The following is a 12,380-nucleotide window of genomic DNA, read 5'->3' on the forward strand; positions in this document are numbered from 1 at the left end:
TTCGAGATAGACACGCACAATTGGTTACAGCTGTCAACGACGAAAAAATTTTCATAAATCGGTATTCAGAGTGGTGTAACGGGTCATTCTCAAATGACAGCTTTCAGAAGAGTTAAAAATATTCATGTATTTCTGACTTGATCAAAATGGTACGTACTGACTGATCACTATTCACCCTTAATCAATTATCCATGAAGAGAAAATAATTCTTACGCCTTAAACTCTACTATAGTTCGTTAAGTATTGTCTGAGAGTAAAAGAATTCAAAGAATGCAAACATGTCGCACAAAATTATTGAGATATGTCTACCCTCTATATTCCTTGAAGACGCCGCTAACGAGCCATTAAAATAGGGATATGCGACAAAGAACGCGAAAACCCCGACAAAAGAACCGTTTGGTTATGGATAAGTTTCACAAGGAGTGTCTTCGAGTTGAAATTTTCTTTTGGTATTTTCTGTTTGATTTTAATTGTCAGCTGTTTGATGATATTTCGACTGTCAACTGTTTCATTTTTCGTCAGTGTAGCCAATTTAGTTTTAGGGGGTGTCTGATACAACCAAACATATCATTACTCTATTCTGTTCAGATTGGTCCTTTATGCATGGAACGTGCAAATATTGATAGGTCAAAACGCTAGTACCGTATCTTCCGAAAAGAAGAAGAAGAAGAAATTGAATTCTTTTCTAATCACTTAGGATGGTAGATTTAGCGAAAACGACAGGTGTCTGCCCTACAGGTGTTTCTGGTTTTGTTCGGCTGACGAATCCTGAATTTGTTAAATAATCCTTAGTGGATATTTCGTTCTACCCATCTTATTATCAACCACAACCACATAATATGATATCCATTTCTTGATGATAATCCTCTTTTTTTTTCGATTCAAACACCATCAATCCAATTTCGGTAACCACATGATTTTGAGACAACTATCAGGATGTCAAAATACAAATTTATACGACTTGATACCTGGGTATCTCAAATTCCGAGGTAAACTTACAAACTGACTGGACTATGTACACAAACCGCCATCGCCAAACTCATGAGCATCTTATCATCATCCCGCCCGTACGAGGACATTTAAATACAAATTGTGCACTTTTGTAACATTCAAATTAGCGCAGCTTGTCTCGTCCCATAAATTTTCCAAAATTACCATAATTGCGCTCCGTTAATAAAGAACGCAGCAATAATTCGACTGGATGGCAATTTATAAAACAAATGAACGCGCCGCTATGCAAAGAGATCTTCATGTAATTGCGAGGCGGGTACAATAACGTAATTGATGAATGCTCATTACCCAGCGACACAGTTCGAGGGGGGTACTTTTGTGTCGGGCGATGGTGTGTTAAGAGATATCCAGATTAATTTTTGCCGGGTGAGAGATGAATGAGACAAGCTAGAAGCAGGAGGAACAAAATATGGAACATTCATTTTCAACAACATTCAGAGCTTCCCAATGTCATAAGTCAAATGTCACTGAATTCTTCTTCCTAAAAATTCCCGGGCTCATTTGTTATGAATGAATTCTAATCGAACATTCTTTATATCGGACCTCACAAACCGTACCGGTTGTTTATCAAATCTGAGAATAAATCACAAATCTCTTCATCTGATTTTATGAAGCAAAGTTCATTACTTTGGAAATTGACATTTATCATTGCTATTAATTAGTTCAAATGAAATGATTTAATTTCAACCCAGTAAACCACGCACTTTATTATAAAGCCATACATAAATAAAAATCTAGTAGGTGGTAGAAAAACTGGCATCATTTCCATAATCATTAATAATAAATCAGATTTTCTGTAGGAACTATTTTAACAGATTACATTTTCACCTGAAATGATTTATTTTATAAATATATAATATCCCTCCGATTATCAACTAAACCAACCGCCACTGTTTTTGAGTCCAACTTATTTCCCGTAAACAAACAAAGTTATGGTGCCTTCAATATAAGGATGGAAAATGCCTCTCTATTGTCTTTTGTTACGGTAAGGGCTGAACAGTCTCGAGCCTGTCACGTAGATGGCACTAGTCTTATTGCATAACCTAAGCTTCCAAAGAAAGCTCATGATATTCTACTCATAATTTTGTGAGTTATTGTACTAAGAGTGACACTACTTTTGTTATTTTCAAAGCAATGGATGAAAAACAATTTCGTGTTTTGATTTAACTCTGTTTCTTGAAAAGTGTTATAAGAACTTCGATCCATCAGAAACAAGAATGAAATGATGGTTTGCTGACTTCAAACTTGGTCGTAGAGACATAAATAATGCAGAACGCCGTGGACGTCCAAATAAGACAGTAACACCAGAAAACAAAAAAAACCACAAAACAGTTTTGAATGATAGAAAAGTGAAGTTGCATCAGTTAGCTGACGTAATATATTTGACTATCTGAGTTGACAATTTCATGGGCATTAACATTTAATTTTTGAAGTGAAGAGGAAGATGCTGTAACGCTGGAGCTAGCTGTTGGAATTATTCTTTAACCCTCAGCTACTGTTCTTAACTTTCATCTTCCGTGCTTCTTAGGGCCGGTTTATCAATATGTAGTTAAATGCTCCTGTTAGCTACCTCGAAGCTAAGCTTAGCTGATAGTCAATGTTGCAGTTACTATTCAAATCGTTTATCATACCCTGACTGATGCTAATGTTTAATAACTGTTAGTTAACTAAGGTTGGCATAAGTGACTATTTCAGGGGCTTGTTTTTATTGGAGGATTGATTTTCAAAAATGACAACTGCTAACAAAAATTTCATGAGTTATACATAATAACCTATATGAGTTGAGAGGGCATATGAAAAACGAAAATGAGCAATAAAAGAACATCCAATTTTACCGAAACAGACAGATCACTCCTAATAAAAATTGCCAATTCCTATAAATTATCATTGAGAACAAAAAAAACTGATGCTATCACATGGAAGAAGAAAGAAGAGGCCTGGAAAAGAGTTGAATTTGATTTTAATTCCTCTACATCAGGACCTGTAAGTCTCTACCTCATCTAATTCTTTGAAAGCATCATTACGTTCATTAGCAATGTAAGGTCTTCTTTGAACTCCAATATATCCTCATCTTCGTCATTCAACAAATGGAAAACTTATTTAATCAAACAATTATAGTAATTACCCCTTTACTTGCAATAAGCATTTCTCAAATTATCATAAAAAACATAAATAACCTAATTTCGCATGCGCGACCACATAACCACAGAATATCGGAACTGATATTCTGTGACATAACTGTCAGCTTAAATAAAAAACTATCACTTTCTAGCGACTGTTACGGTCACTGAGACTTCAGCTACCAGTTGATGGTAACATGATAACGAAAAACAGTTTGACTAGGAGCTAAGACAAAACCATTAGTCAAATGAGGTTAGCTGGCGATTGATAAACCGGCCCTTAATATCCTTTACATTTGCTCCTGATTCTGCTAGCAAAGAAGCAAAAGACCTGAAACAGTGACCTGTATATTCCTTTGGTTCCGGGAGGTTCAGAAACTCAGCAATGGTAGAGGGCATTTTCCCAAATATGTTTATACCAACTGGGTTGGCACTACATTTATAATCTGAGTATTTCAGAAAAAAAAACGTTCATAATTAATAACAGAAGGGCGTAATGCAATGTATTTATTAAAATAGTCAATGTTTTTTCAACAATGCAGAAAAAACGACCTATTTCCGTTTTTGTATTTGTAATTTGAACAATCATTGATTTATCCATTGATTTAATGTCTTCTATTAATAAATGGCACAGCTCTTCATGCCGGCAGGCTCCATATTTTTGGTAACCATTCAATTGAAGCTCTTTTTACAGCCTCTTCAATATCGTCAGGAACACACAATTCCTCAATGTGTTTTTATAGAAATTTTAAATTCATATATTTTATTATAAAAGAGGACAGTTGTACAAAAAACTGTGTATAATATGTGTGTTAGAAGTAAGTTTTATTTTGTTAGTAAAATTGCTCAACTCGCTACGCTCGTTTCGAAAACTTTTTCACTCACAAAATAAAACCTTAGATACTTTCCCCACTCATATCAGCTATTATCCAGTAATATCCAGTCATCCGGGATAACTCGGGAGCTACCAACTCACACCAGGAAGAAATTACAAAAATCGACGGCATTCATACCCAAAAAATAGTGAGACTAAAAACCGCGGCCGCGAAAGCCGTTAACAATTTTGTTAGTTGATCGTTTCGTGAGCGCATTCTAACACAAATAAAAATGGGATTATTCTTAGTCAACAATTATATTGTCAACTCGATAAATATTGGTTTTAGTTCATCAAACGTCGGCTTGAAAAACTGTTTAACCGTTAAATCGATTATCACCATCATCTGTCAATATTCCTTAAAAGACCTTTGTGAAAATTAACTAGCTTTGACCCTTCGAAAAGTCAATATTTGAAATATAAATAATGTGGTGAGTTGAGCAAATGAATCTTAATGGACAGAGTTTTTTGAAGTTATACTTCTTTTGGCGCGTTAGGGAAAAATGATGAGAGTAAATTTCTACGATTCGCGCACACCGAAAAACCGACACCCTGAAGTTAGCTTCTTCTTCTTCTTTAATTTATATGGCCGTTGCATCTCCGTCGAGCGCATTTGGCCAGACTCTTCCTGTCATTCTCGAGGTAATGCTGCCACCCTAAGTTTTCTCATTCACTTTTTCTTTAAACACTTCATTTTTTCACTCAATGTGTCTGCAGCTTCAATATTCATTCAAAATTGACTTGATTTTTTTTTTAAATACCTCACTTTAGGACTTTCCAAAAAAAAGTTTCTAATAATATATCGTGGTGACTGATATTTACTAACAATTTATTGATTTAAAGATAATTGACTGTGAAGTTTTTAAAAGTGGTTTTAAATTTGTAGAATTTGAGGTTAGTTGACGGTTTATATTATTTATTCACACCATAAACTAAAATACATTTTTACATTATTATTTATTACGTAATGAGTGTACAAATGAATTAAAAAATTAATAATAGATACAAATAATTCTATGATATTTAAATGAACTTTATTTATCTACTTCTTTCGTATTATTAATGTCGTTTCTTCTACAAAGGTAGGATAACACAAAGATAAAATTTTTGGAAAGAGTTTCATCTTGTTATGCCAAAAAAGTATAACTTCTTACGTGCACAAACATTTTTTTTCTGGGCTTACGTTTGCTCAGGAATTGAATAGTATGATTATTGGAAACATAGTTTCCTGAAACCAATACATAAACTAGGAGATAAGAAAAATATTAAGAATTATGGAGCAGTTTGCAATCAGTCAGAGATGGCTAAGATGTTTAATTCTATGCTTAGAAAGAAAATCTCCTGGGACTGAAAGTCTTTACTCAATCCCCAACAACAGGGTTTTTCAGAGGGAAAATCCACTTGTACCAACCTTGCTCTTTACACAAACTACTCAACTGAAAGAATTGAAAGGAGGGTACAGGTTGACTCTGTCTATACTGACTTTTTCAAAGCCTTTGACAGAGTCCACCACGGAATACTTGAATCTAAAATTCAAGCGCTTGGTATAGGCGGGAATATTTTGCAAGTAATCAATAGCTTCTTAACTGGTAGAAATGTGTCTATAAAATACGGAGATACATCATCTACGCCCATTCAGGTACCGCAGGGATCCCATATGGGCCCACTACTATTCAACTTATTTGTATCGGACATAGTATTCAGAATTTCTTATGTTTGCGGATGATCTCAAACTTTATCGAGCAATTACTTGCCGGGAAGATGCTGAATTAGTTCAAAAGGATCTCGAAGCTTTTCCACGAGGTGTAGAAATAATTTGTTAGAGGTAAACAGCAATAAGTGTCATATCATTACGTTCGCTATAATTGAAAGTCCAAAATTCTTTGAAAATAAATTGAATAATATAGATCTTAAAAGAGAAACATTTATTAGCGATCTGGGAGTTAAATTTGATAGCGAAATTAACTTAAACCTTCAAGTAGGTATCAGAAATTGTGACAAAAAGTCTCAAAATTCTAGGTTTTGTGTTGAGAATTTTTACTGATTTACAATTAAAACAAAAAAGATTTTATATTGTGCTTTTGTATGTAGTTTGTATTTCACTTCGCTAAATTTTTTGTAGAATTGTAAATTGTAATGTAGACATTCGCATTCGAAAATACTTTGTAGTTCTTCACACTTTGTTGAATGAATAACTAAATAAGAAGAAAGCCAAAAATATACCCCTTTCAATTCAAACAGTGAAATTCAAAACGAAGAAAAGTTTAATGTATAAGTTTGAAAATGTCCTTATGGGACGAAACTGCAGTAACGTTAGTTACAAATAAAAGTGTTAAAAAACAGAAAGTTTCAATTCTCTTTTCTTCATTAAAATTCCCTACCACGTTGTTAACGGCTACATCCATCAATTTATTGAAATTCAAAACAAATTTTCGATCATTTATGTTGGTTTCCTGCTAAGCACAATTCGGAAATCCAACCAAAACCTCCCATTCCGAAATTTTCAAAATTAATCTTTCGCATCAATCACACCATTCACAGACAAAATACAATCGTGACAGTCGAAGGCATTGCCCAACGAACCCGGCATATGAATATCAATGGGACAATCGAAGCCGCCTCGATTCGCGTAGGAAGAAGAGTTATTGAATGTGGGATGGGGACACTAAATCAAAACAAAAGGTACACGATCGGCGTACCTGCTTGTAATGTTAGTTATTTCGACGTTATCACGACCGTTTGTCATTCCAAAGAGAGATTAGGCTAATGAAAATGTTGTACAGGCCGGATGGAAAAATTATTTGCGAACGGCCATATTTGGCGCAGTGCGTTCAATGTATAAGGTGAGGGAGTGATAGAAATGAAAAATGTGAATGTATTGCGCGCCCAGAAAGATTGAATCGGGTCGCATTCATATACGGTAGTAATGAATGGTATTATTAACATGAAACGGTTTGTACAGCCAATCTCTTTCTAATCTAGAATTACAAAACTGTTCAGCTTGAGGTTGTGGTTAGACTTCATTATGTTTCATTTAATGTAAGCACGTTGAACTCCCAGTGTTACTATCTTCATTCGGATTTGAAGGGGGTCGTAGTTTGTAACTGTATACTAACGTTTCGTCAGCACGAGTGGCTGGCTTCTTCAGAGGTTTATTCATCTTGATGATTTATCGATGACTGTTTCAAAAAATATTTGAAAATTTTCCTAATCTGAAAATACGACTTCGTATTATTTCAAAGGAATTGAAACAATCCATCAAAAAATATTCTTCAGGACTTATAAAGAAAGAAAAAATTAATCAACTATCATATCATTTTCCCACGAGTAGCTAGGAAAATAAAATCAATCACAGTAGAGCCCCGCATTACCGTGACAAAACTTTTATAATAAGTACGAATGTATAAAATAACTTTTGATTCACGATAGATAATAATAAGTATACTGGAGAATAAGTATGCAAAGAGTTTGATATACTAGTGGATATTATTCGTGTATTCAAGACAGATTCAGAATAAATTGAGAGAAAATCATGTTCCAACATTTACTATTAGCAACTAGTGTCCACAAAAATCATCTCGACTGTTTCGAGAAGGGAACTACCATCAACAGTGAATGTTATATAGCGTTATTTGAGCGTTCTAAGGCCGAAATTGCAAAGAAACAACCTCATGTGGCAAAGAATAAAAAGTGTTTCATCAAGACAACACAACGTGTCACAAGTTAATCAAAACAATGATAAAACTACATGAATTGAACCTCAAATTGCTCCAATATCCACCGTATTCGCCAGATTTGGCTCCCAGCGACTACTGGCTGTTCACAGACCTTAAAAAATGCTCGCTGGTAAGAAATTTCGCTCGAACGATGAGGTTATTGTTGAAACTGAGGCCTTATACTTTCCTGGTATCATGTTCATCATGTGTTTTTTTTTATTCCAGGTGACTATCTTCGTGACAAGTATGATGGAGCAACAGAGGTGCGGGTCAACAGACGGGGTCGTCTCCAAATCCGCGATCCCCGAGTCACCATCCCCACAGCATCCGATTTGGTATACATGGAGGATTCCCCGAATTACTGCGTCAAAGACGACAAAATTGGATCTTTAGGCACGCAAGGACGACAGTGTAACAGGACGTCTCAGGATATCGATGGTAAGAGAGATTAGTTTTTGGTGTTTGTTGGTTGGTGAGTGATAAACTTCTACATCGCTCAACCGATCGTAATGAAACCTGACATGTATAAGTAATTTTTCATAGAGAAGGTTATTAGGGTATCAATTTTTCTGTAACTCGCCAGTAGATGGCGCTGTAGAACAATTTTTGAAAGCACTGTTTAGTTCGACTTCTTTAAAAGCGTGTTTTTTAGTTTTTTTAACTATATTTATTCTCTCTTTCAGGTTCTCTCTGTATTTCTTGAAAAAGAGTATATCGATACACTTTTTTCATTTCAGGTTGCAACCTGTTGTGTTGTGGAAGGGGTTACAACACGCTGAAGAGTACCATTCGAGAGAGGTGTCAGTGCCAATTCAAGTGGTGTTGTCAGGTGGAATGCAAAACGTGCATAAGATCGATGGACGTGCATACGTGCAAGTGATTTATCGCTATATAGTGTACAGGGTGTGACAAGTATCGAATTTTTTGAATTATGGCCTGTGGAACTGTGTTCGTACGAAATTTTTCCGATAATGCCCGAAAATCTCAGTTCACTTTCACGGGATAAAATATCAGCGATGTCGATCTTGAAGACGTAACATATACAGGGAGATTCGAAGTTGAGACGAATCAACTGAAACTTTTTTGAATGAAATTTTCAGAGTTTTCAGAAACATTTTTTGTTAAATCAAGAAACAACCAATCATTTCTCGCCCGAGAGGAATGTCAAAGTACTCTTCTTTCATTGGAATAATTTATTTCAAATTTGTATAATTCAATAATATGTATAGGGTCTTTCATTGAGCCCTTATCGTAGGCAACATGATAAAACGGCTAGGATCTTCCGTATATCTAAAATATAAAAAACTCTCGTTCAAAAAACAAACATATTCAATTTCTGCTTCCTATTTCAACAACATTTATATTTCTTATATTTCAGGTGTGAAATAATGTTTAGTAAAGAATCTGATGCTCCAATTAGTTGTATGAAGGCTATTTTTCGGGTTTTCTGGCCGTGGCCTTGTTCCTGTTGTATCCAACGCGTTGCATAGTTCTTTTGTATCCAATGCAATGCGTTGGAAACGAACAAGAACTAGAGCACCATTTCGGGTATTGTGATCGTTACCATATCACCTTTGATAATGTCTACCGCAGAAGTAGACGAAACGTCATTCATAAAACAGCAGACCACTGCCAGAAAATTCGGGAAAAAACCTTCATACAGTTACCTCCGGCCGTGAAAATTTATATTCTAGTGTGTTGTTGTTTAGCGATAGTGTTGTTTAGCGATAGTGTTGGTTTGATATTTTCAAAAATTTCAATATGATTTCAAGGTTATGTTATATACGTTCTAACCTACAAAAAATTTGATTCAAAAAATATTGTTTCGTTTGAAGGCCGTGAAAAACACTTCGATTTCCCTTATAGAGTTTTTAGCCATTTCTCACCTACAAAAAATTTGCTACAGAAAAACATGTTTCGTTTGAATGTCATAATAAACACCTCAATTGCCCTTATAGGGTTTTTAGCCACTTCTCACCTACAAAAAATTTGCTACAGAAAACATGTTTCGTTTGAATGTCATAACAAACACCTCAATTGCCCTTAAGGGTTTCTAGCCACTTCTCACCTACAAAAAATTTGCTAGAGAAAAACATGTTTCGTTTGAATGTCATAACAAACACCTCAGTCGCCCTTATAGGGTTTCTAGCCACTTCTCACCTACAAAAATTTCGGTAGAAAAAAACATGTTTCGTTCAAACGCCATAACAAACACCTGAATAGCTCTTTTAGGGTTTCTAGCCACTTGGGTGTCAACAAAAACTTCTGTTTTCTGGTTAGATCCTTTGAAAAGATCAGAAAGCATCTTTAACATTTCAAACTTCGTCTCAAAACTATTTTCCGAGTTTTTCGGCCATGATCAGCAAGTTTATATGCTTGTCGTTTCGTGTTCTACTGCAGTAGACATTAGCAAAGGCGATTAGGTAACGAAGTGCTCGAGTTGTTATCTCGACCGTTACCTCGTCGCCGCAGTATTAGACGAAATAACAGGTATAAAAACCTGCAGAACATGGCCAAAAAAACTGTAAAATAACGTTCACACATTCATCTCTGGCCGTGCAAGTTTTCACTCTTATTTCAAACTTCAATTGGTCATAGCCTGTATATTATTGAGCTTTTTCAAGTACAAGGAAATATAATATGTTTTCTAGAGTATTTGCTGTCTCGGTAGTGAAAAAACTATTGAAAAAAATCACGTAAGATTTACGTTATATAAGGACCATTTTTGTAACGATTGTAAAATTAGGTAGCGACTAAGGATGTGTATTATTTTTTATTTATTTATTTGTTACAATAAGTAATATATTTGTTTATATTTGATGTTGTTTCATTTGTGATGAATCGTAAGTAAGATGTAACATGTGGTGGATTTCAACCGCAATTGCAACAATTAATTGTTGTTTGAAGGTGGTTGACTAATGAAATGCATTAATTGTTGTGATTCATTTCGGGGCTGTTAGTGAGCAGAGTTAGATAAGAATATGAAGTCTTCACAATCTGAAAAAATACTCAGTATATAGTTGAAACTTTAAGTTTCCACCACATATAATTTTACTAATACTTATGTTGATATTTTTATGAAGTTGTTTAGGGATACATACTTACCAGCCACATTATAAGTTCAAAATTCTGATTAAGCGAACAGAAAGTTTGCCCTCATTAACTATTGATATCCTAGCAGTCCCGGTCCGTCACGGCATCCCGCCCGAATAATTAAATAAAAAACAAAGGCAGTCGTACACTAACGGAGACCAACTGGAGGCTAGCCTCTCTCTAACGCTATAATTTCTGCAACTGAAATTACAAACCGGGACGTATGTCTCTGATTGGATCGGTCTCGCGAAGCTTGTGTTTCTTAAAGCGGTCGGAGGCTTGACTCTCTTGCAACGTACGGCATTTATTATTTCGGGTTGATGGTTTCTTCGTTATTCGTTCATGGACGGTACGTTTGAGGTTTGTTGATGTAAGATACAGCGTGGTACGTACTACGTAGTGAGTGATAGTATGTTTTCGGGCATATTATGTATTATATTAAAAATTAATAGTAAAGTAATGATACCCAAGCATTTTTAGAAAAAAAATCATAATTATTTGTCAATATCTTTCAATTTACTGCGATGAATAGCCTGAAATTGTATGGGGAGGCGAAGCCTTCCATGCCTCCTCTGACGAGCCGCCGCTGTATCCTAGTTGTTAAGTGTACCTAATGAAAAGTATGGAAAATACGTAATATTCTCAAAACTGATATCTTCAACTTCTGAATTGAAAAATCTTATATTTTTGAAATGATTATGAAAGATGATAAAAACACACTTGCTGTCCAAAGACAGAGGTTCTGCAAAACAAGAGAATTATAGAAAAATAAATCGTATACTTGCTTACAAACTTACATTTACTGAGAACTTTTAACTCAAGAGAAAGACGATTCTACAACTTATAGTCCAGGCTATTTTTTGGGATTTTGTTAAACGAAATCATTCTGTTCAAACTGAATTGGCTTTTCGTTCATTATAGTTACGTACATCAGACTGTCTGATCAAGGAACTGGACTTCAACTATTACTGCAAATATGTATAATGTTTTGCATTAACCTCCGGAAAAAAAATTACGCTAGCTATCGCTGGTTTCATTCGATAGACTACGACTTGGTCTCAAGGCCGTACTTGGCCCCACTTATGTAGTTCAGATCGCAAGTTTTTTGTTCTGATGTGGGAAGAATGGATTCATCAGAATTGTCACTTTTATTCACTAAAGATTGTACCAAAACATAATATGAATCAGATGAAACCAGATAGATCACGTTAATTTGATTGTTTATTGATCAATATATGAAGTATAAATATTTTTCGTCATTTTAGTTATGTGAATCAGACGGTGAATTATTAGTGAAAATAATATTTCACGGCATTCAGCTTTTTTGAATATTACAATTTCTCATACATCTCTGAACATTTTTATAGCTGGAAAATCTATGAAATTGTTTATTATTCCAAGAAATTCGAGGCATTTGATACAAAATAACGATAAACTTTTTTTTTACGTTGAACTAACTAAATTCTAGTGGTATTTTCACAAAAAAACTTGATTTGATAATTTGGCGAAGGAACTGGGAATTGTCATTTAATATTATGGCGAAAGCTCGGGGGTTGGGCTTCTAGT

At 34.9% G+C, this 12,380-nt stretch overlaps 1 protein-coding gene across 4 annotated transcripts in view; it reads left to right on the forward strand.

Annotated features, from left to right (window-relative positions):
* The window catches only part of LOC111513953 (protein Wnt-5b), a 136,947-nt gene extending 126,408 nt beyond the window's left edge, over nucleotides 1–10,539 (forward strand). For all 4 annotated transcript variants that reach the window (XM_074176436.1, XM_074176439.1, XM_074176438.1 and 1 more), the window contains exons 7-8: nucleotides 7,947–8,159; nucleotides 8,459–10,539. In XM_074176436.1, the coding sequence (XP_074032537.1) occupies nucleotides 7,947–8,159; nucleotides 8,459–8,601 (356 nt within the window). In that variant the 3' untranslated portion in view covers nucleotides 8,602–10,539. The remainder of the gene's footprint in view (nucleotides 1–7,946; nucleotides 8,160–8,458) is intronic.
* Nucleotides 10,540–12,380: the final 1,841 nt, after the last annotated feature.

Source organism: Leptinotarsa decemlineata, unplaced genomic scaffold, assembly GCF_025532065.1.
Source record: "Leptinotarsa decemlineata unplaced genomic scaffold, Ldec_3_MD MMD2_tig00001719_RagTag_RagTag, whole genome shotgun sequence".
NCBI classification, from domain to species: domain Eukaryota; kingdom Metazoa; phylum Arthropoda; class Insecta; order Coleoptera; family Chrysomelidae; genus Leptinotarsa; species Leptinotarsa decemlineata.